This window comes from Mauremys mutica, chromosome 1 (assembly GCF_020497125.1).
Source record: "Mauremys mutica isolate MM-2020 ecotype Southern chromosome 1, ASM2049712v1, whole genome shotgun sequence".
Taxonomy (NCBI): Eukaryota; Metazoa; Chordata; order Testudines; family Geoemydidae; genus Mauremys; species Mauremys mutica.
In genome coordinates, this window is record NC_059072.1 from 136197524 (window position 1) to 136222279 (window position 24756).

The window sequence follows — 24756 nt, forward strand, 5'->3', positions numbered from 1 at the left end:
TCTGTTTGTGAGTTACCTAGAATGGAATTGAATGAGCAAGCACTGGAAGAAAAAATGGTTTCCTACCTTTCGTAACAGTTGTTCTTCGAGATGTGTTGCCCATATCCATTCCATTACCTGCCCTCGTGCCCCTCTGCCAGAGTTGTTGGCAAGAAGGAATTGAGAGGGGTGTGGGGACGGCGGCACCTGATATACCGTGCCATGGGTACAGCACTCCCTAAGGCAAAAGCCTCTGACGACCGCTCACGTGGGGGCACGCACACCTACAATGGAATGGACGTGAGCAATGCATTCGAAGGACAACAGTTACTAAAGGTAGGTAACCGGTTTTTTGTTTGTTTTTAGCTTTAGGCCAGCCGCTCTGGTTCTTTCCAAAGCTACTGGGGGGCTATGGTCATGTTCTTCTACTGCTTTTCCCCAGATCAAAATATTATCTATGTAAGCCTCTAGACCATCAAAATTGTGCTATATTTTCCAGTGAAACACTTTGGATGCTGAACACAACCCAAATGGCAGTCTGTAGAAACAATGTCTCCCCAACCAGGTGTTGATAGTGCACAAACGTGCTGTTTTTCTAAGAGCACTTGCCAGAATCCTGCTGATATGTCAAGCAGAGAAAAATATTTGGCACCAGCCGTCTCCTCCAAAAATTCTCCCCTTGTAGGTAGTGGGGAAAATTCCCTTTTCGTGTAATTATTTAATTCTTTTGGGTTTGTACATTGAAGGTTTTTGTGTTTGTTTTTTTTACAGTGACCAATGAGCATACCCCTCTGTTGGTTCCTCTACTTGTTCTATGATTCCCAGAGCAACGAACCAATCCAGGTCCTATTTTAACCTCTTCCCTAAGGCAAGGGAAACTTTCCTAGGGATGTGAATTGTTGGATAGTTGGGCTTTTTCAGGTTTCTGCTGTACTCTTCTGGGAGCTTCTCTGTCCTCTGGAAGACCTCCTCAAACTCTTCCTCAATTGTTTTGTTTCTCTGTCTCTCAGAGTGCTCCCTCTTGAAAAGACCAAGCATTTGACATGCTTTTAACTCAGTAACAGGGGCTCTTTTCCCTGGTATTATTATAAATTGTAACTTTTCTAATTTATTTACCCATACATCTAGTTCACATGCTTTTAGTGGGGATAAACTCACCACTATAATCCCTGAGTTTTACCCATTTACTCTCCACTACCAGTGGCTTTTGTGTAGTGTTAATATCACTGTTTCTGGTAATGCATTGGCTTGTGCACCAGTGTCCAACTTAAAATTAATATACATCCCATTTGTTTACAGGCTGGCAGTCCATTCATCTGCTGCTACAGTATTGTCCATCACTCCAATGACGAATTCACCTGAGCTAGCAGCAGGTGCACAAACTGCTGGTTCTTGCAAAGTGATGTAATGCATTGCATTTCTTGCATCTTTTCCTATATGTCAGGCATTGTCCTGACTTGTGGTAAATGTCACAGAATGTGCAGCTTCATGTGCTATTTTTGCTTGATTCTGACTTGTGCTCCATGTGCCTTTCTGCCTCAGGTTACTTTTCTTGCTGTATTTTGGATTCTCTATCATGTCTGTAGTGTCAAAGCACCGTCCACGCTCTACAAGCTTCATTCCAGTTCGGGTGACTTCTGTTGCTTGGTCAATTATAGTTGTTTTGTCAAGGGTTAATTCTGGATTTCCCAATAGTCTCTCTCTGGGTTTTTTTTGTTCTAAATCCCAATTGCAATCTGGTGTTTTTTTAATCAGGGGCTCAGACCCCGCCCTCCACCCCTCAAGAAATTGCAGGATTGGCTCTTCAGCCTTAGATCATTTACAGAGTCTGCTATGGTTTCACATTTGTTCTACACTATTGTTTAAAAACATCTCTTGAGAGACAAGGTGGGAGAAGTAATATATTTTATTGGACCAGCTTCTGTTGATGAGAGAGACAAGTTTAAAGCTTACACAGAGCTCTTCTTCTTGAAGGTTTATCTCTCTCACCAACAGAAGTTGTTCCAATAAAAGATATTACCTCACCCACCTTGTCTCTCTTATATCCTGGGGCCAATAAAGCTACAACAACACTGCATAAAAACCTCTCTCTCATGTGATTCATTTTTCAGTGGAGTGCAGTACTCCTCACATTTCTGTAATACAATTTCATAATTAACCTCCTCTGCCTGAGTTAACTGAAAACTGTTAAACGCATAAAGTGCTTCAGGGATGCCCTCATTTCTGACAATAGCTATCTTCTGACTGTTTTCTCTTTTGCTAGCATCCATTACTTTGCAGATTCAGAGTGAAGCATTGTGTAAACCTTTTCCAGTTGTTTCCCACATTTTGAAGGAGTTTCACTCCGATGGGGTTTTTAAGTGCTCCATTCTTCTACACAGGGTATTTCTTAGAGTACCAGAAGTATACAAGGACTGTTATGTTCAGTGCTTCAGGTGCTTGCAAAAGATCTGCTTTATTCTGTGACCGGTTCCATCTGGCCGTGCATAACACAAGAGCTTCACAGCACCTCACCCACACTCTGTCTTGGGAAGCTCAGCCCTAGAGCTTACCACAACTTCCATCTGAAGATCTCAAATGGAATTGCAAACAGCAATTAATGGAGTGTTGGAGCATCTCTAAATAAATTATTAGTCTAAAACAATAAAAATGGGTTTTAAATGAGCTAATGTTGCTAACTGTCAACAATGTGTAGTACATACCTGCCACACCACTTGCAAAACCAGAGCACCTAAAAGCATAGCTAAGGTCCTCATAAATCTTACATTGCCCACGTAATAAACACGTTATTCTTAACAACGACAATATACATTTATCACAATCTTAACCTTGACCTATGGATTGTTGAGAATTTTATTTCCTATCTTTGCAATCTTGATTTTGATATTAAAATATGTTCTTTTAGAAGTGTCACATATCTAGTTGAGCTACCCTCTTGGACACTCACCGGACGGCTCTGAGGTGATGCACCTCACTGGAACCATCTGCTTTAAGCTTCCATAGTCTGAACAGAGTCCAGGCATTGTCCAAGACTTGGAATCTCTAGGCACACTCTTAGGGTGCAGATCCCTCTGAGAGCTAAGACCCTGCGGTCCAACTGCCTAACCCTTGGGACCAGTGTTGACCCCTCAAACTCTCTTGTAGCTTAAATACACCTCTCCCAGAACTCCAGACATGTGGGTGCTCTGGTTGTACAGTTTACTTCTTCAGGAGAGCACAGACAGACTTTGCACAGGATTCTAAAATACCATGGCTCTTTACTTAACAACATGGCATACATGCTTCTGTATGCAATTCCCTGTCTCAGTTCCTTGCCATTCTGGTGAGTTCTTTGGGCTTGGTCACAGTCCTTGGGATGCCCAGGATCCTTCGCCTGCAGCTGCATGACTTCTCTTCAAAAACACGGCGCTTTCTCTACCCAAGCTTTGTCTCTTGGACTTTTGCTGGTCAGCAGTGTAGATCAGGTCATCCTACCCCACCCTCTCTACAAAAGCCTGCCCATCTTTTCCCCCTTCTGCCCAAAGCTTCCTATTCCTATCTCAGTGAGTCTTTTGAGTTTATGTATCTCCCTACCAACATGTGGTTCTTTTGTTCTGCTGTTGGTGTTTTCCACTCACCCAATGCCAACTCCCTGCAGATAATGAAGAGGAAAGCTTGAGCTCTTGAGCTGACCCATTGAGTAGGTGGCCATTAACCTCTAACAATTCACCATTGTAGTGATTCAGTCTTGTCAGCAAATGGTGGATTCCACATCTGCATATAGTTATTCCATGGTACAACAATTCCATAAGAACAACATAGTATAGACCGGATTCACAAGTAATACAGATAAATCCCCAAAATCGGTCACATCAGGATATGGCTAATAGGGAAATAACAGTTAATAGAGATCAAGAGATGATACATAAAAGGTCTGCTATAGTCAGTCCAAGGCATTTCAGTCTGAGTACCCAAAAGTGGAGGCACCCACAATCAGTGTCCACTGTTGACAATTCTGACATAGTACATGGTCCTGCTCAGTGGAGGAAAAAAGTCCCATTGCCATCAATGGGGGCAAAATTTGGCCCATGGCTGCAACAAAAACTGTAACTAACAATCCATCTTCTTCTCAAATTGCTGGTGCATGAGTTCTCAAGGAGCTTTGAAGAAATAGTAAATTGCTTCTTTTCACATCAGAGGGAAGAAAAGAAACAGGAAACAGGTCAACATTTCAAATTGGGGACTTTTGTTACTGAACTGTAACTCAAATGTTGTGTTGGATTTCGTTCAAACTTTGTACTAATGTTCGTCTTTGCTTTCAGAGTCAATCTGGCCATTTTCAGGCCAAACCCATTTCCCAAGCCATTCTGATGGGAGGGAGGGGACAAAAACTGGATTTTATAATGGCAGTTGGTTGCAAACTTAACTATGGAGATGCTACTTCCCATCCATAATAAGTATGATTATCCCCAGGAACTGGAAAATGTACTGGTTACCTACTAGCCAAAAGATTAAACCTATAGGCAAGGGGCTGATCCGAAAGCTGGGTATGGGAGAGGCCACTAGCAAAGTCCAGGGATAACAGCCTGGTGAGAAGCTCATCCCTGCAGTTGCTAGACAGGGGAAGGGTGCTTGGATTCCTGCTAGCAGGTTCTGGAATCTTCTACCGGGCTCCCTCAGCCTCTGCCTAGTAGATGTCTGCTAAATTTGGAGCTCCTATCTGCAAGAAGAGAGATGCAGTTCTTTGTCCTGTCGTCAGAACCTCCTCACTGCTGACTTGGGTCTATACTACTCTCCCCTCCCCGCTCTCATCACATACTCATTTTTTTCCCCTTTCAACTTGCCTCAGGTGTAACTCCAGTCCCTGCCTCTGTTGCTGCCTGTAGTTTAGCCAAGCAGCAGTGTGAAATGGTCATGCTTTTTGTTAGTTCTGCCCACAGGAGTCTCGAACAGCTGATGTGAACTTAACCAGTCACGTTCCTTTCACTCGGTGGCGAGCAACAGGAGAGACACTGGGGCTGTCTGTCAGTGAACCAATGAAGAGCCCGCTGCATTGGGTTATAGGTTACCATAAAAACTGTAAGGGTTAGAAACATCTTTTCTTAATAAAAACTCAAATACAGCAATTGATGGCTTACCTCCTCCCTACTTCCCAGAGGAAACTTCTTACACTAGCTGGAAGATTTTTCAAGGCATGATTCTACACGGTTTAGAGATGGAGAATAGATGGCATGGTGAGGATCAGTGGCTTCCCCAGTGCCACTCAGTGTGTCAGTTGAGGGGATAGGGATAGAGCCCATAGGCCAAAATTTTCATACCAATGTGCAAAATGTTGGACTCCCAAATCCATATTTAGGCTCCCAAATAAAAATGTCCTGATTTTCAGGCATGCTTAGCACTTGCATCTCCCATTACCTTAATCGGCAATTCTGAAAATCAGGCCACTTTATATTTAGGATTCTAAGCATGGGTTTGGGAGTCTAACTTTAGGCACGTGGCTTTGAAAATTCTGAGAAAGAGTTCACTCCTAGTCCTGCGCTCTGCCCATTAGTCCACACATCCTCCCCAGCTAAACAGCACTGACTAGCCAATGAACAAGTACCGAGAAACCACCTTGTGGATCAGACTTGGGCTTCTTGAAGTGATATTAAAGAAACCTAGCTACAGATCTTTTTAAAGCATCTCCTTAGAAGTCTTTTTATGAATGTTGGCCAGATGCTTCAGAGATATTCATGCTTCAGTCTTTGCTTGCAGGCTAGAAATTCAACTGATCTTAGATTCAGTGCCAATATTTGCAGTTGTTTAATGATAAACATGAGAGAGGCAATAAAGGGACTTGAAAGTATTAAAGTCTAGGCTGCTTTGGTTTTTTTTTTTTAAAGTCCCTGCTGTACTTTGCATTGACGGAAGCAAAGAAAATTACATAACTACCTCCTGGGGTAGGGTTTCTCTCTTTCTTTTAACACCAAAAGCACTCTCTGTTTCACACTGCTGCTTTCTCTGGCACAGTGTGTGTTACATCCAACAGCAGAAACTAATTTTAAAACTTGATTCTTTGCTCAGAAGCCCTTTAAAACTCTGAAGGCATCATTCTTCCTAAGCTTTTCTCTGCTTCAGTGTATTGCACTGATCATATATTTTATCTCCTTGTGTATAAATATTTTATATTGGTTTTGCATTACAAGTGGCAACAGAAAAATAGAATACTGTGCATTCTACAAAGTACCATGTCACTTTATAAACATTCCTTTTAATACACATTCAGTTTATACTTGCTTCCAGAACTAATGGATGAAAACCTATTTCCAAAACACTGGAGGAGAAAAAAATGGAAGTCCATAGCATACTGGTTGACACTGACAGATAAGCACTTTAAAAAGTTACCATAATGGATGTGCTTCTCTGGGTGTGGAGAGTTGGCCACTCAAAATTCAGTTCTCATTAGTTTATATCCAGAAGCTGCTTTAAGACTGTCCCGCCCAATCATAGAGATGGTGTCAGTTCTAGATTTGGTATCACAGCAGTTGTCAATCATTCACATTACATGTGCCTATGTTTCAGTTCACTATGATGTATAAAGAAGGACTCATGGGTTTTTACAAAAAAAATATAAATAGAAAGGGGATATTTCTGCTAATTTTTTGTCTCAGAAATATCAGGAACATCAAGTCTGCTCTTCCCTGTTTCTTGCTGGAGGGCTTCTTCAAGGAATCAGAGAATTGGACTGGTAGGTTGGGATCTAGCTCAGCCTTTAATCAATAGGGTGGGTATATTGTGGGTATATTAAATCTTTACTGAAGAGAACTTTTCTCTCAACTGTTTTTCAGGCATTTGAGTTAAATGAATTTAAAATGAACAAACCATAGAATATAAAACAGCTTGAGTAAAAGTCACTTCTCTGCTGAAGCGCTTAGGTTTCACATTCTTGGTGTCTTTTATGCCTTAATTCTACTTGGTCTTCAGGCATTCACCGAGTCTTCTAGGATAAATTTGATAGACAAGACCCGCATTACTCATTTAAACAACAAACAGAAAAAATAAATTTAAAGCCTTTTAGGCCTTCTCTCTCCATCATAATGAAGCCAAAAAGGCAACAGACCAACCTTCTTTTCCTTTGTAAGTCACCTTTAAAGTGAATATACTGCCAGTGAAAAGGGTTGGATTGACAGCCCTGGCTAGTAAAATCCTCGGTTACAGTTGCTGATTTGTGTGAATGAAAGCATCCAGCTTGCCTCTCAGAGCCCAGGTGGAGTTTGAAGGGCTGACAGCTTTTTACTTGCAGACAAAGCATGACTAAGCAGGAGTCTGATTGGCAATAATATTGAAACCTCCCCGCTCCCGCCCCCAATGCCATTATTAGAGTCACTTTTCAGAGTGCACTTTGACGTGTACAGATTACTCTCTGTTCTTCGCATGTGTGTCATTGAGATTTTTCTAATCTGGACAATAAGCATGTGTTAGGGAAAATAAAATCAATCCTGCCACAGTGCAGGGGGGTAGACAGAAGACCTATTAAAAATCCACTTGAACCCAAAATATTCTGTGATTTGTGACTAGTTACTAGTTTAATTTCATGCAGTCTAAAAAAGAGAGTTTTTATGTAACACAGACGTTCCAAAAGTATTAGAGATTACTCTAACCTCTTAACAGCATTGACATCATTGTGATTTACACAATGCTGTTGAATGAAATAACCATAAGTAATTGCATCCGACGAAGTGGGTATTCACCCACGAAAGCTCATGCTCCGATACGTCTGTTAGTCTATAAGGTGCCACAGGACTCTCTGCTGCTTTTACATAAGTAAAACAGAAAGCCGGGGGACTGTATGGGGAGGGGACTGAGGCACACTGGTGGGCAGAAGTGTGGAAAGCTTTCATGCTGCTGCCTGTGCTATGTTTGACTGTCCTCCTCCTCTTACACTGGTGTAACTCCATTGCATTCAGTGGAATTACTCCTGATTTATACTATTGAAAGTGAGAAAAGCATCAAGTCTATTATGTGACCATGTAGATTGTAAGCACCTCAGGGCAGGGACTTTGTGTTTTGGGTTTGTACAAAGCCTAGCACAGTGGAGTCCTGGGCCATGCCTGGGTCCCGTAAGTGCTGTCTCAGTGCAAATAATAATAAATGAAGGTTCTGCCAGTCAAAGCATGCCCTCAGCGACACCAGTGCAAATCCATTAGCTTCAGTGGGTTTACACAGGTGTCACTGATTGGAATTGAGTTGATGGGAAAGAATAGACTCCAGCTCCCTCTCTCCATGCTGTGTTGGCTGTGCAGGAACTAATGCAAATAAAAATGCAGTAAATTCCTAACATCTGCTGACTTGAGTGAAAAATTATTCTAAATATACACTTAGAGGAGATCTGTTAATTAGGAAAGTGTCATTTTTACGCATTCATTCTTCTCTTTTTCTCTCCAGCGTGTATGCTGTAAAATGAGCTCTGCTGTTCCCAGTTTTTATTATCACACAGTTGCTGGGGAACATTCAGCTCTCAGCCTTTGTTCTGTTGTTACTAGCATGGAATGCCACAGCTCTGCTTGCAGTGGATGTGCCAAATAAGCTTACTGGAACTTCACTAACGAGAAAGTGGGTTTGAAGGTACAAAATAGCATAATCTCCACGGCAGGGAGAATTCCAACCAGTTGCTGGCTCTATCTGGCAACCGCTAGCATCGTAGCTTTAGCAAGAAGCTGTCCATTCTGACCATTTTAAATAGTGAAAATGACATCCAGTGTGGAATGAAAGTGTGTTTGCCCCAGTTAAAGTATTTGGAACAAGTTCATGACATGCCTGCAATATTTGTATTCAATATGCATGCAGAGATGTTGTAGGGAAAAGTGAGTAGATTTGTGACACGTTGCTAATAGAGTAATTGGCAATATTTTGCCTCTCCCTGTGGAAAGGCATCAAAAAGCCTATGACCTCTAAACAAGCCAAAAATGGCTTCACTGGGGTTTTGATCCTTCTTTCAGTAGTGTTGTGCCTCCCCAGAGATTCTTGTCAGTGCGTAGTTCTCTGGTGAACATCATGGGTGGGGTTTTCCACACATTTGGTCCAGGCTCTTGCAGATGCCTGTGCTTCTGTGGACTACCACTCCTATCAACCCTTTTTCTTTATCTGTCTCAATCTGTACAAATCTGTCAGAAATCTCAGTTGAGTGCCCCTCCCCCCCCCCCCCGACTGCTGTAGGGAATTCAACTGCTGGGTCCCCAAGTGTTTTAAATCTGGAGCCTGAAGAGAGCCCAGCCACTGCCCCACTCTTGGGATCCCTAGGCCCATTCTCAGGGTGAAGACCCTCTGTCTAGCACCCCTTCCTAAAAGCTGGAACCTGCTGTCCAGCTGCTGCCCTGCTGGACCCAGTAATGACGCTTCAGACTCCCCCATAGCTTAAGCACACCCTCTCCTAGACACCCACAAAGACATGAGCCATTTAACTCCCTCAGGATGCCCCTGGCAGATTTAAAGTTAGTGGGGACCTGTGCTCAGCTTCATTTTGGCGGGCCCTCCTTGGGACCCAGCCAAGAAAAAGAACATTCTATCTTATCTCCCCCCCCTGCTCCATTTTTCATTCTTTTTTCTTCATCCTCCTCCTATAAGTAATAGGAAGTAAATGAAAATAAAGTGCGGTACCTTGATTGTTTTTTGTTGTCTAATATTTTTCCACAGAGCACTTGAAAACTATTGTAAAGCATTTTGGATAAGAGAGCTTTATTAAAAAAATGTAAAAAATCATTAGGATGCAGGAAGGGGCTCAGGGCTGGTGGTGCAGGGTCTGAGAGGATGTTAGGGTGCAGGGGCAGGTTGGGGTGCAGGGTCTGACCAGGAGTTAGGGTGTGGGAGGGGGCTTAGGGCTGGGACAGGGAATTGGGGTGTGGAGCACTTACCTGGGGCAGTTCCCGTTTGGTGCGAGGGGTGCAGGTGGGGATGTGGGGGAGGGATGCAGGAGTCATGGCTGGGAGTGTGTGAAGGGGTGCACGAGTCAGGGCTGGGGGGTGTGAGGGGGTGCAGGAGTCAGGGAGGGCAGGGGGTTGGGGGTGTGTGAGGGGGGTGCAAGAATCAGGGCTGGGAATACGTGAGAGGGGTGCAGGAGGGGGCTCAGGGCTGGGGGTGCAGGGTCTGGGAGGGAGTTAGGGTGCAGGATCAGACTGGGGATTGGGGTGCAGGGTCTGGCCAGGAGTTAGGTTAGAGGAGGGCGCTCAGGGTCGGGGGAGGAGGTTGGGGTGTGGAGAGCTTAGCTGGGGCAGCTCCCATTTGGTGCGAGGGGTGCAAGTGGGAATGTGGGTGTGTGTGTGCAGGAGCTACCGTTCGGTGCTCTGGGTGGGGGTGGGGATGTGGGGGGGATGCAGGAGTCAGGGCATAGGGTGTGGGTGTGCTGGGTATCTGGGGGGGGGTGCAGGAGTAAGGGATGGCAGGGGGCTGGAGATGTTTGAGGGGGGTGCAGGAGTCAGAGCAGGGGGCTGGGGATGTGGGCTGGGGTCATGGGGATGCTCTCTGCCCCCTGTCCTGAGTGGCTCCCAGCAGGGGGCTGGGCAGGGTATGTGTAGGGGGAGTGCAGGGGCTTCGCCTTTGCTCTGCCCTGCCCCGATTCCACCCCCTTCGCCAAGGCCCAGCTGCCGCCGTCTCCTTCTCCTCCTTCCCCTAGCATGCTGTGGCCCCGCTCCCTCCCCCTTCTTCTCCCCCCCGAAGCGACCTGAGTGCTGGCAAACAGCTGTTTGGCAGCAGGGGAAGCGCTGGGAGGGAGGGGTGGGAACGTGGTACGCTCGGGGAAGAGGCGGGAGAGGGGGGAGCTTGGCTGCTGGTGGGGGCAGAGCCTGCAGCAGGAGCCCCAGGAGCCAGCAGGACCAAGCTTCTACCTGGGGCCCCCTGTCGTTTGCAGGCCCCATGCCAGGGCACCCTGTGTTTTACTGTAAATCCACCTCTGCCTGATAAGTGCAAAACCTGTAACACACACAGACGCTTTGCTTAGAGCCTAGCATGTGATTATTCACATGTGTGTAGATATCACACACACACACACAAAACCATACAAAATAGTAAACTCCCTATAAAGCACACACTGAGTCACAAAGATGCTGTGACCACTAGGCAGGTAGCAATCTGCAAATCCCAAGGGGATTCAGGTTTGAGTGTGCTGTTGACTGTTTGCAGAGTTAAAAACCATCACAATAAACAGAACTGACTCTCCCTGGCTTTACTGTCAGTGTAGAATCCCTCCCCCCCTCCCCCGGTTGTCATTCCTCTTGATTTTAAGGCTATAGGCTGTAACTCTATACACATTAAAGAGCTTTAATTTCCTGTCTGTAACAACTATAAAAGCTATGTGTGAGAGGGAGGAAATGGGGAATAAATCTTGCCAACATCGCTGAATTAGCCCTCATAGTAAACACAATGATTTTGCTTGCAGGGAGGATGCATTACTAAACTGGAACAGTTCCTGGCAGATCACCTTTTGATAATGGGAGCTGTTGGCATCGGAGTAGCTTGCCTTCAGGTAAGTCCCATGCTGGGTTATTGTCCCAACTCACTGGACCCTCCAATCTCTAAGGGGTACCTTTTTAACTAAAGTTTCCTACCATCTCTATAGCCGTACTAGCAGTGGCCCCAGGAGAAGCACTAGTGTAGACCAGCCAGTGTTTTAACCAATGTGCCATCTTCCATGGTCAAAGCAGGTCTTTGACACCATTGATTGGAATCCCAGCAGCACCAGCATGTTGTCTGCACTTTGTGTTACCACTGGTGAAGCTGAACTGGTGGCAGCAGCAGCAGGAAATTTGAGGAAAATAAGTCTAGCATATACAAGGCCTGAGTGTGCTTTTCTGTCATTTGTTCCTTGGAACCAGTGCTGTTGTTTCACTTACACCTGAGCTCATCTGGATTTACATGTAAAGCTCACTTCTTTAAATTGTGTGATCTTAGTCTAATAGCTGATATCTACAGCTGAGCTTGACATAAATAGGAGATACAAGGATTTCAAATTTGGGACCTCTGGCTGATGCAACATAGGCTTCTCCCGATGCTGATCTGGCCCATACTTTCTTCTAACAGTGTTTGCTTGGTTTTTTGTTTTATTAAATGATAAATCAGGCAGTGAGCTTAGAACAGAAATTTTCTGACTGAGTGGCTTTTGAGGCCAGCTTAAGCCACTTCCAGGTTTGTTTGGTTTTTTTTAAAGAGTGAGCAGATACAGTAGCAGAGATTTCTCTATGAAAAGAAGCATGTATGGGTGACTACCAGAGAACAGGTCAATATGACAGACAGTTCCTTCAGTCTCCATGTGTTTGGATGGATGGATGGATGACAGTCTTGAACAAAATATCATTTTTATAGATGGGAGGTTCCTTGGTGAGCGCATTTCCTGTCTCTGGATGGGAAAGTTTGTTTGGAAAACAAGCTTCCCCAGCCTTCTCTGTGAATGGAACAATTAAGTGAAACAGAGGGAGAATAACATCATTTCAGACCTCTAGGGATAGCACCAGTTTACACTATTCAAGTGGCAAGTAGCTGTATTATCTTAAAAAATAAGAAAGCTGTCTGGGATCAGCTATAGTGGAAATGAGACAGCAATGTTCTTTTATCCTCTTAATTTACCTTTTTCCTCACAACTTGCCCCAAGGTCACACAGTAAGTCACTGACTCCTGGGAACAGAACCCAGACTTTTGTTTTTTTCATGGATGCATATTGCGAGGCCAGAAGGGGACCATTGTGATCCTCTAGTCTGACCTCCTGTATAACACAGGCCATAGGACTTCCCTAACAGAATTCCTTTTGAACTGGAGCATATCATTAAAAAATAAAACCAATTCCAACTCCCTTTTCAAATTTCCAGTAATGATGATCTACCAAAACCCTCTATACATTGTTCCAATGGTTAATGACCCTCCCTGTTAAAAATCTATGCCTTATTTTCAGTCTGAATGTGTCTAGCTTCAACTTCAAGCCAGTGGGTCATATTATACCTCTGTCTGCTAGACTGAGAAGCCCATTATCAAATATGTGTTTCCTATGTAGGTAATTTTAGACTGTGATCGGGTCACCCCTTAATACTCTTCAGCTAACTAGATGGAACTCCTTGAGTCAGTCACCATAAGGCATGGTTTTCCGTCTCGCTGTCCTGTGTTTTAACCACTAGGCAATGCTGCTCCCTTTGAAAAAGTTTTTTCCGTTCTGGAACATTGGTGTTAGACTCCATTTCTCTCAGGTTCTTATAGCAGAGCAACATGTACTTTTCTGCTCAAAGGTCTAGTAAAGCCTCCCTTTTATGTTTCACAAGCTGGAAACTCAGCAGAGAAAAAAAAGCCAGGGAGTTTTAGGTCTATCTTAGATCTGAGATATTTGTAGAGTTCAGGGGAAATATCAGAAATTCCATGTGAACCCTGGAACAGCTAATTTAGTATCTGTTGCAGTATAGAGGCCTGTGGCTACTAAGCAGGGACACCTGAGGGTAATTTTTTCCCTTTGGTTCTTTGTTCAGCACAAGGTTTTACTGATCCTGTGGCGTTAAATATGCAGAAGTCTTCTCAGAATTTATGGAGCTGATCTCAGCACTTTTGATGTAGAAATGATTTCGGATGTGGACATCTCTTGTCCACTCGTTGTGACTTTGTCACAACGGGAAATACGCTTGCTTGTTTCCCTCCTTCAGTGGTTACTAATAGGTACTGCTGGTGTCTCCCAATACACCTCAGGAAATGGTGCATGGTCCTGCCCTATCCGTAGTCATTTTAGCAACTGTGTTAAGGGAAGTAATTCTGATTACTCGTTATTGGCAGAGATGGGAGGATGTACTCCTAATGCCAGCTAAACAACTGCACAGTCCCCTTCCAATGTGGGCACTGTAATGAATGGAAAAGAGAGAGGAAGAATCTGGGTTATTACAGCTTGTCCCTGGAAATCTTTCAGATTCCATAACTGACAAGGAATTGCACCATAGCTCAGCATGATTCTCTTCATTTGGAACTAAGATTAAAAGTATTTCATACTGAATAGTGGTCGCCAGAAAAAAAAAATTACAGTAAAATTACAATAGATTTGAGAGTCCAGCAAAAAAAAAACCCCAAACGTTTTCTCTCCAAGAAAATAAATGTGTCTGTCATATCCTAGTCAGGTGGGAAGGACCTACAGAGAGTCTGGCTTTTGAGTTTAGCTTGGTCTTGAATCTCAACTGGCATTCACGCTCCACAACCATCCTTTCCCTTTTCAGCCTCCCAGAGTATTTTACAGAAGGCTCCAGCAGCTCTCTGTCTCTCTGTGACCAGACTGACCAGTGTGTTCTGGTTGCATATATTCTTCAGAAGATGTAGCCTGCTGGGCCCTGTGTTGAAGTCAAAGAGAGGGGAGCTATGCATTTGGTTGTCTTTAGGTAGGGGTGGGTAATGGGAGAAAGGAAGGTATCCACTGATTCCTCAAACACATTTTAAATAACATATGGTGGCTACATTCAAGCTCATGCTTTTAAAGTAGTTGCTATGGTACTATTCCCCTAAGACTATGGCTACACTACACACCACTGGTGGCACCGTGTAGGGTATGTGTAGTCTCATGCCACAGCGAAAAGCAGGCTGTGGCCATACTGCGGTGCATAGCAACATGCTAGTGAAAGGCTCTGGCAGGGGGGAGGCAGCAGGGAAGGCTCAGTGCCCCCCATACCAGAGCCTTTCCTCCCTGCCAGAGTCTTACCCAGCTGCAGAGAAAGACTCCAGCAACAGGGAGTTGGCAGAGCCTTTCCCTGTTGCTGACATCTGTCCCTGAGACAGGAGAACGGATCCAGCAGCAGGGAGCTCCAGCAGCAGGGAGCTGCTGGAGCCTTTCCCCACTGCTGAAGACTTTTCCTTTAGTAAGGAAAGGTTCCAGCAGCAAGGAGACGGCAGGACATTACACTGCTAAAAATAGCAGGTGTAGATGGGGAGGCCTGGCTTGGGCAAGAGGAAAGCCAGGTAGGGTGTATATTCAGGCATGTACCTACACCCTTCAGGCATGTCTTTACTCACCTAAGCTGTGCCTCATGACCTACATTGCTCTTTATACCTGTGCTAGGGGAGCTACATGTGTATGTACACTACACACTGCCAAAAGAAGCCTGCACCCTAAGACTTGAGGGAAAGATGCAGCAGCTTCCCAAGCACAGAATTAATAAACATGCATAACATTAAAAAAACCCAAACCCTCTTCTGCCTCTTTATGTGTTTGAGATCTTTGTGTGTCTCCCATAGCGTGATGGGGGAGCATCACATTTTTTTTCATTAATATGCATAAATGCAAAATGGGGAGTAACTGGTGTCACGATTGGGACATAGGTGGTCAGACCTAGTGGAAGTTGGGCTCAGTTGGGTGTCAGAAGGCCAGGCTCCAAGACAAGCCAGAGGGCAGACCAAGAGCCAGACGCCAGGAGGCAGGCAGAGTCAGAAGACGCAGTCTGGAGTCTCTGACATGTAGGGTCTGAAGCAGAGGCAGGCAGGCAGTCTGGGTTGTTGCTGAGCCAGCTCCCTGTCATGGCTTCCTGGCTTAAGTACTGGTACCACCCGACTGGTACCTGCAGGAACCTAGCCTAATGCTCCTGTGGTGATGTGAAGGGGTCAGTGGCCCAGAACTCCCCTCGGGTCCCAGATTCTAGCCCTGCAGGTTCTTACATCATCTATTCCTTCAGACCACCCTTCGGGATAGTGCTTGTCCAGGTGAGCCGCATAGAATTCCTCTGCCAGGTCAGGGGCATGGACACGAGTCTGGTTCCCAAGTGTGCCCTCTTCAGGGCTGTAACCTACCCAATCTACCAGCTAGTACAGGTGGCCACATGTCCATCAAGAATGTCATGCACTTCATATTCCCATGACCCTGGATTTTAACTGGTGGAGGCAGTGGTGTGGTTTGGTCAGAGAAGGGGTTCTCCGTATAGGGCTTCAGAAGGGAAACATGGAAAATGGGATGTATTTTGTGAGATGGTAGAAGCTGAAGTTTGACGGTAACCAGATTCATATGCTGGCATATTAGGTAGGTTCCCAGGAATTGGTGGTCCAATTTACAGGAGGGTTGCCTGGTCTGGAGGGGCTTGGCAGCAAGCCATACCTTCTGGCCTGCTGTAAACACCTGAGTTTCTTGTCACCAACGGTCATCCGGCCTCTTGACGTCTTCTAAGGGCATGTCTCCACTAGGTCGTCAATCTTTAGCAACTGATTTTATACAGTGGATTGTGCGTGTCCCCACTAAGCGCATTAGGTCAGCCGAGTGAGTCCTCAGTACCGTGGCTAGCATCGACTCACGGAGTGGTGCACTGTAGGTAGCTATCCCACATTCCCACTGCCCCTTGGAATTCTGGGTTAAGCGCCCAGTGCCTGATGGGGCAAAAACATTGTCACAGGTGGTTTTGGGTACATGTCGTCAGTCTCCCCACCCCCTCTCCCTCCTTGAAAGCAACGGCAAACAATTCTTTCGTGCCTTTTGTCCTGGATTATCAGTGCAGACACCATAGCACAGCAAGCATGGAGTCATCTCAGGTGCACACTGCTTTTGTGAGCATTGTAAACACCTCACGCATTATCCTTCAGTATGTGCAGAGCCTAGTTAGGAGCTGCCAGCATGAGGACGATTGTGAGGAGGACATAGACACAGACGTTCCTGAAAGCACGGGATGTGGCAATTGGGATATCATGGCGGCATTGGGGCATGTTGATACAGTGGAATGCCAATTCTGGGCCCGGCAAACAAGCACAGACTGGTGGGACCGCATAGTGTTGCAGGTAGGGGATGATTCACAGTGGCTGCAAAACTTTCGTATGCATAAGGCCACTTTCCTTGAACTTTGTGAGTTGCTTTCCCCCTCCCTGAAGTGCAGGAATACCAAAATAAGACCTGCCCTGACAGTTGAGAAGTGAGTGGCTATGTGGAAGCTTGGGCAGATCTACCGTGTGGGCTGCTGTGATCCAAGTAGCCAAGGCAATCAATAACCTTCTGCTAACAAGGGTAGTGACTCCTGGAAATGTGCAGGTCATAGTGGATGGCTTTGCTGCAATAGGGTTCCCTAACTGTGGTGGGGCAATAGACAGAACACATATCCCTATTTTAGGACTGGACCACCTTGGCAGCCAGTACATAAACCACAAGAGGTACTTCTCAATGGTGCTGCAAACACTGGTGGATCACAAGGGACGTTTCACCGACATCAACGTGGGATGGTCAGGAAAGGTGCACGACGCTCACATCTTTTGGCACTCCAGGCTGTTCGAAAAGCTACAAGAAGGGACTTTCTTCCCAGATCAGAAAATTACTGTTGGGGATGTTGAGATGCCAATAGTTTAGTTATTCTTGGGGATCCATCCTGCCCCTTGCTCCCATGGCTCATGAAGCAGTACACTGGCAGCGTGGACAGCAGTAAGGAGCAGTTCAACTACAGGCTGAGCAAGTGCAGAATGGTGGTAGAATGTGCCTTTGGACGTTTAAAGGGGCGCTGGTGCTGTTTGCTGAGTAGATTAGACCTCAGCACAACCAGTATTCCCATTGTTATTTCTGCTTGCTGTGTGCTCCATAATATCTGTGACAGTAAGGGGGAGACATTTATGGTGGGGTGGGAGGTTGAGACAAATCGCCTGGTGGCCAGTTTTGAACAGCCTGACACCATGGCAATTCAAAGAGCACACCGAGACACACTGCACATCAGAGAGGCTTTGAAAAACAGTGTTATGACTGACCAAGCTACAGTGTGACAATTGCGTGTGTTTGTCCTTGACGCAAAGCCACCCCCTTTGGTGAATGTACTTCCTTGTAAGCCAATCCCCCTACTCCTCCTTCAACCACAGCTGGCACAGGAAATAAAGTCCCTATTGTTCTGAATCCATTCATTCTTTATTTATTAGAGATCACTGAAAACCCTGACTAGTAAAAGATAGCTTGGGTGGGGTGGAGGAGGAGGGAAGGATAAGGCCACATTGCTTATTGTAGCCACACTACAAATCAAAACTGTGTGAATGACAGCCTTCTCTTGGGTCATCCCCTGGAGTTGAGTGGCTGGTTGCCCAAAGCCTCCCCCCCGCCATGTTCTTGGGTGTCTGGATGAGGAGGATATGGAACTTGGAGAGGAGGGCAGGCAGATATACAGTGGATGCAGGGCGGGTGGTCTGTGCTCGTGTTGGCTTTCCTGCAGCTCCACCAGATGCCTCATCATGTCCGTTTACTCCCCCATTAGCCTCAGCATCTCCTCCTGCATGTTCTGATCACACTCACTGTATGCTTTCCTGGCCTCTGCCACTGAATGCTTCCATGCATTAAGCTGTGCCCTATCAGTGCGGGTGGACTGCATGAGCTCAGAAAACATGTCATTGCAAGTGCATTTTTTTTTTGGCCTTCTAATCTGCGATAACCTCAGGAACAGAGATGATATGGGGAGCATAGAAACATTTTCACTTGCTGGGTGATAAAAAGGGAGAGTAAAATTTAAGATGATACATTTCTGAGAACAAAAGGGAGACTTTCACAGTGAATCAAGCAATTCACAGCTAACAGCACATGTGTTTTAGGTCACATTTTGCCTTTTATATTGAGTGCCTGCTGGTATGGTGACATCACACACGTCTGGGCAACAGAATTTGGTTTCCAGGCAGCCATGGTAAGCCAAAGGGTACACAGGGTTGGCTTCTTCTGCGTTCATAACATGGTTTCAAACTGCAGCGCCTTCCTTTCCCATAACAACCATTGCCGGTTGGGTTTTCCGTTTAAAAGGAGGGGTTGCGTTTTTGGGTGGAGATGCAGCACACATACCCCCATGTGGCTATTCTCCGGGTGATCCCTTTTAGTCAAGCGCAAACAGCCCAGCACGACCGGGGATCACCAAACAGGGGATTACTGTTCCCTTACAAAAATTCCCCTATTTCAAGCACGTGACCATGAATGATATCACTCTCCTGAGGCTGACACAGAAAGATAACGACTAAATGTTGCATGAATGTGACCAAAATCCAGGATCATTCGCTGCCATGCTGTGTGCTGGAATGATTCCAGACTACTTGCTACTGGCTTGGTGTGGTAAAGTGTCCTACCGTGAAGGACAAAATAAGGCACCCTCTCCAGAAACCTTCTGGAAAGGCTTTCAGAGTACCTCCAGGAGAGCTTCATGGAGATGTCCCTGGAAGATTCCTGCTCCATCCCCAGACACGTTAGACTTTTCCAGTAACTGTACTGGCCGTGAATGCATCCCAATTCTTCAGGGCAAATCAAACATTAAACACAATTGCTTTTAACCCCTTGTAGAGGAGCGGGCTCACCCCTGTGGCGCCTCCTGCTGGTCTGTTCTGGGAATTAGGCCATTCTAGCTCCGGAGCACCCTCTGCAGGCCAGTGATCCACCTGTCCTCTGGCCCCTCTGCCCCTCTCTGGATCTGGTGCCCTTTTACATGGGGTGCTGCCCCCTGGCAGTAACCCCTCAGTCTTAGGGTCTCCCCTCCCCGGGGAACCCCCACCCACTATCCCCACCTCGCCTCAGTATATGGCTACTGCCAGTCATTGTTTAGCCCTATGCCCTGGGGTAGACTGCAGTATCAGCCTACTCATCACTGGCAAGGTTGGGTTTGGACCTGCTGCCTTTGCCTATCCCTGGGCTGCCCTCTGCAACCCCCAGTACCTATTGGCCTTCTGCTAGGCCATAGCCTGGGGCTTTCCAGGCTGGAGCTCCCCAGCTCCTCTGCCTTTCCCCAGCCCTGCTCCACTCAGGTACCCTGTGACTAGCTCCCTGCAGCCAGGCCCATCTCCCTCTACAGCCAGAGGGAGACTCCCCTGGGCCTCTGGCTCACAGCCTTTTATAGGGACCAGCTGGGCCTGATTGGGGATTGGCCACAGCTGAGTCTACCTTCCCTAATCAGCCCAGGCTTTCCTTCCCAGCCTCAGCCCTCTCCCAGGGCTGTTCCAAGCCCCGAAGGGCAGGAGCAGGGGACCACCCTGTAGTGTAGTTACAAATGTGCATTCAACAGAGGTGCCTTCTCCACCTTCAGGGTCGGGGAACAATTCGCCCTGGGAGGGTATTGGCTCCAGGGTGATGAAAAAGTCCTGGCTGCCAGGGAGAACAGATTCTCCGCTTGCCTGCTGTGCATTCTCCTCCTCCTCTTCCTCATCCACATCCACAAAATCCTCCTCCTTGTTGCATGAGACTCCTCCCTTGCAGGTGTCCACAGACAGTGGTGGGGTAGTGGTAGGATCTCCCCCTAGAATGCCATGCAGCTGATCATAGAAGCGGTATGTGTGGGGCTCTGACCCGGAGCGACCATTTGCCTCCTTTGTCTTTTGGTAGGCTTGCCTGAGCTACTTAACTTTCACGCGGCACTGCTGTGTGTCCCTGTTGTAGCCTCTGTCCACCATGCCCTATGCAATTTTGGCATAGATATTAGCATTTCTTCTGCTGGATCAGATTTCGGCCAGCACAGATTCTTCTCCCCATACAGCAATGAGATCCAGTGTCTCCCTTTCGGTCCATGCTGGAGCTCAGTTGCGATTCTGGGGGGACTGCATGGTCACCTGTCCTGCTGAGCTCACCTCACTGACCAAACAGGAAATGAAATTCAAAATTTTCCGGGGTTTTCCTGTGTACTTGGCTAGTGCTGTCCAGACCGGTCACATTGGCACACTCTGGGATAGCCCTTGGAGGCCAATACAATCGAATTGCGTCTGCACTACCCCAAATTTGACCCAGCAAGGTTGATTTTAGCGCTACTCCCCTCGCCGGGGAGGAGTACAGAAGTTAATTTTAAGAGCCCTTTAGGTCGACGGAATGGGGTTGGTTGTGTGGAGCAGTGGTTCTCAAACTAGGGCCACCCCTTGTTCAGGGAAAGCCCCTTGTGGGCCGGGCTGGTTTGTTTACCTGCCACGTCCACAGGTTCGGTCAATCGCGGTTCCCACTGGCTGCAGTTTGCCGCTCCAGGCCAATGGGGGCTGCGGGAAGTGGCACGGGCTGAGGGACCTTCCTGCAGCCCTAGTTTGAGAACCACTGGTGTAGAAGCATTCATTTTAAAATCGACCTAACACAGCTAAATTCAACCTAACCCTGTAGTGTAGACCAGGCCTTGGAGAGTGGGTTCTGTTTCTGAGAGTGACACCGGTTTCCCTTACACTCAGACAGCTGGCTCCCCTATGCAAATACCTGCAGCCCCTCACTATCAACATCTCTCAGTAAAGTGGGATGGAGTAGCTGGTGGTGCAGATCCTGCTCTAAAATACCACTTACGCCCTGTGATGAGGATGTCAAGCCAAATAAAGAATGCCTTAAAATAAGTCTTGCTGGAGCAGGTGGGGCTTGTCAGCTTTGGCAGGCAGCTCACTCAGGAGAGGGGAAACTCCAATTTGGACAGCCGACCTGTAAAGCTCATCCAACAGGTATACTCCTGTGAATTGGTGGCCATGTCACATATATCCCAGAGGGGTAGGGCGTTCCCTGCAAACAACATATACCATGCTGGCCTGACTGTGGTAACTGGGCAAGGGCCGCTGAAGTTAAAGCAGCAAGTGAGTGAGCGGATGAAGCTCAGATGTGGAGCATACACACACTGACTGGAAGAAGAAGGAGCTATCCGAGATCCTAAAGAGAAGGAGTAAATGTGGCCTGTGTATAAGGCCTGGTCTACACTAGGACTTTAATTCGAATTTATCAGCGTTAATTCGAACTAACCGCTCAACCGTCCACACCAGGAAGCCATTTAATTCGAACTAGAGGGCTCTTTAGTTCGAATTTGGTACTCCACCCCGGCAGGTGGAGTAACGCTAAATTCGACATGGCTAGCTCGAATTAGGCTAGGTGTGGATGCTAATCGAACTTAGCAGCTCCGGGAGCTATCCCACAGTGCACCACTCTGTTGACGCTCTGGACAGCAGTCCGAGCTTGGATTCTCTGGCCAGCCACACAGGAAATGACCCGCGAAAATTTGAATTCATTTTCCTGTCTGGGCGGTTTGAATCTGACGTTCTGGTTGCACATCGGGGCGAGCTCCGCAGCACCTGCAACGATGCAGAGCTCTCCAGCAGAGGAGTCCGGCCAATCCCAGAATAGAAAGAGGTCCCCAGCATGGAGTGACCGGGAAGTCCAGGATCTGATCGCTGTGTGGGGCAAGGAGTCTGTGCTCTCGGAGCTGCGCTCCAACAAGCGGAACGCGAAGACCTTCGAGAAGGTCTCTAAAGCCATGAAAGAGAAAGGATACAGCCGGGATGCGATGCAGTGCCGCGTGAAAGTGAAGGACCTAAGACAAGGGTATCAAAAAGTCAGAGCGGCAAACGGACGCTCCGGAGCCCAGCCCCAGACATGCCGCTTCTACGAGGCACTGCATGCCATTCTAGGTGGGTCTGCCACCAGTGCCCCACCAGTGATGGTGGACTCCGAGGACGGAATAGTGTACCGGGACAGTTCCTCCTGCCTGTTCGCCGATGGGGAAGATGAGGAAGGGTCTTTTGAGGACGGCGCAGGCGACATCGAACCCACTCCCGCTTTCCCTGACAGCCAGGATCTCTTCATCACCCTCACAGAGATCCCCTACCAACCGTCCCCGCCCGTTAACCCGGACTCGGAATCAGGGGAAGGATCAGGCGGTAAGTGCTACAAACAGGGAAACATTTATTTTTTTAAGAAACAGGGATATATATAAAAAATAGAAATACTATATAAAAAATAGAAAAAATAGAAATACTATACAAAAATTATACTATACTATACTATACAAAAAATTTTAAATATGAAACTATACAAACAGCAGGTCTACACATATAGGAGCTATACAAACAGCAGGTCTACACATACAGGAATGGAGCAATAGTCCTCTGGGGACAGTTCAAAAAAGCTCTCAGAGAGCAGCTGGAAAAGCCTCAGCAGGAGGTTCCTTGGTAGAGGTGCCTTGTTGGGTGCTCCGTTGAAGCACACTCTTCTGCGCCAGGCCATCCTCAGGTAAAGGGGAACCATCGCCTCGACGAGCATGGCAGCGTATGGTCCTGGTCTGTGCAGGGCTTCTGTTAGCATCCGCTCTCTCTCAGTCCGCCTGACACGCCTCAGGGTGATGTCGTTGTGGAAGTGCTGCATCTAATTAGTGGAATTAGTGTACTGTTACTATTGTGAATGGTAGACTTTTACTTTGCATAAGAATGACCCTCGCTTAACAGAGTTTTACTTTGCATAAGAATGACCCTCGCTTAACAGCCACGTGTTGGAGGCCACAGAGGAAAAGCATACAGTGATCTTTCCCGTGCACTGGCGGGAGGGGCCGCAAAACGGTCATCTTTTCTGCTTTGCACATTGCCTCCAGCAGGAGAGCACAGCTAAGCACTAACTGATAAGCACTCTGTACTGTAAGGCTTACCAGGACTTTGTGCAAGAGGGATGCAGCTGTCTTTCCTCGCTTGTGCGCTATCCAGTGCAATGACGCCGCCAATGAGAGCGTATTCCGAAATCTCGGACTAGTTCTGAGATCTCATGAGACTTGGTTCCCTCTTTGGTCTTCTTAACTGAAACTGACTAGACTGTGTTTACTGTTGGCAAACATGTATTTGTTCAAGGAAATCACCTACTTTTTCGCATCACACAGCTTCGGCTCCTTCCCGGACTGCCCCGGCATCCCCCTCGCAGAGGCTGGCTCAGATTAGACGCCGAAAGAAAAAGACTAGGGACGACATGTTCCAGGAACTGATGGCCAGCTCCAGAGCGGAGGCGGCAGAGCAGAGACAGTGGAGGGAGAGCCTGTGTCAACGGGAGGATAGGTGGCGGCAGGAAGACCAGCAGGCGACTCAAACGCTGCTTGGTCTAATGAGGGAGCAAACGGACACGCTCCGGCGCCTTGTAGATGTTCTGCAAGACCGCAGGCAGGAGGAGAGAGCCCCCCTGCAGTGCATCTGCAACCGCCCTCCAACGCCAGGAAGTCCTGTCCCCCCCTCACCCAAAGTTACAAGAAGGAGGGGCGGTAGGGGCCGTGAGAACTGTCCCTGCACCGCAGCACACCGATAATGTTCGAGACAACTCTCGCGCTGTAAATTTGTACAAGCTCTTTCCTTACAGCATCAACCAGTCCCAACTCCAAGTTCAAACCCCCCACTGTGTACTACATTACTAAAAGCGGTTTGGTGTCAGAAGACTTTCTGTTGTTGTGGGGGGGGGGGGAATTGTAATTTCAGTGCATAGCCCACAGTGCCATGCTACAGACTTGGGTGCAGGGTCAACTGCAGGGCACACACAGACTGCAGTCACTAGGCACCAGGGACAGTCTGTGTGGTGTATGCTGCCCCGGGTCTTTCCTTGATGTGTATGCTTGTGCAGGGTCCTGGTGCCTGCCGTCCCCGAATGTAAAGGCAGGCTTCCCTTCACATGCACTTGGACCGTAGTCACGATCCTCCCCGGTGCCCTGAGCCCCAAAAAGAGACCTCATCCAGGGGCAGATACTCACCCTTCCCCCACACCCCTCACCCCTTCCAACGCCCAAACCCACAGCCGTCATGTTAACCCCTATCCAAAGACGGCACCCCTCGCCCCTTCCTGCAAACCCACCCATCAGTGCACACCTTACCCAGCACAGAATGCTTCCATGTTTCAACCAGGAAACAGAAATGCAAAGTCAACGAAAGATTTATTATTAATTACTAAAACATGTCCTTAGTTTTAAAACGTCCTTCGGAAGTGGGCGAAACTTGGTTTATGATCAGGCTCTCTTAAAATCAAGTGGACAGTCACAGGTTACCCTGCTCTGCGAGGAAACTCGCTTTCAAAGCCTCCCTGATGCATATCGCTTCCCGCTGGGATATTCTCTCAGCACGGGTGTCTGGCTGATCGTAAACAGCAGCCAGGCGATTTGC

At 47.2% G+C, this 24756-nt stretch overlaps 1 protein-coding gene across 4 annotated transcripts in view; it reads left to right on the plus strand.

Moving 5' to 3' along the window:
- TSPAN11 (tetraspanin 11) overlaps positions 1-24756 on the plus strand; it is a 164015-nt gene that overhangs the window by 109719 nt on the left and 29540 nt on the right. For all 4 annotated transcript variants that reach the window (XM_045001098.1, XM_045001097.1, XM_045001101.1 and 1 more), the window contains one exon: positions 11369-11455. In XM_045001098.1, coding sequence (XP_044857033.1) covers positions 11369-11455 — 87 coding nt within the window. The remainder of the gene's footprint in view (positions 1-11368; positions 11456-24756) is intronic.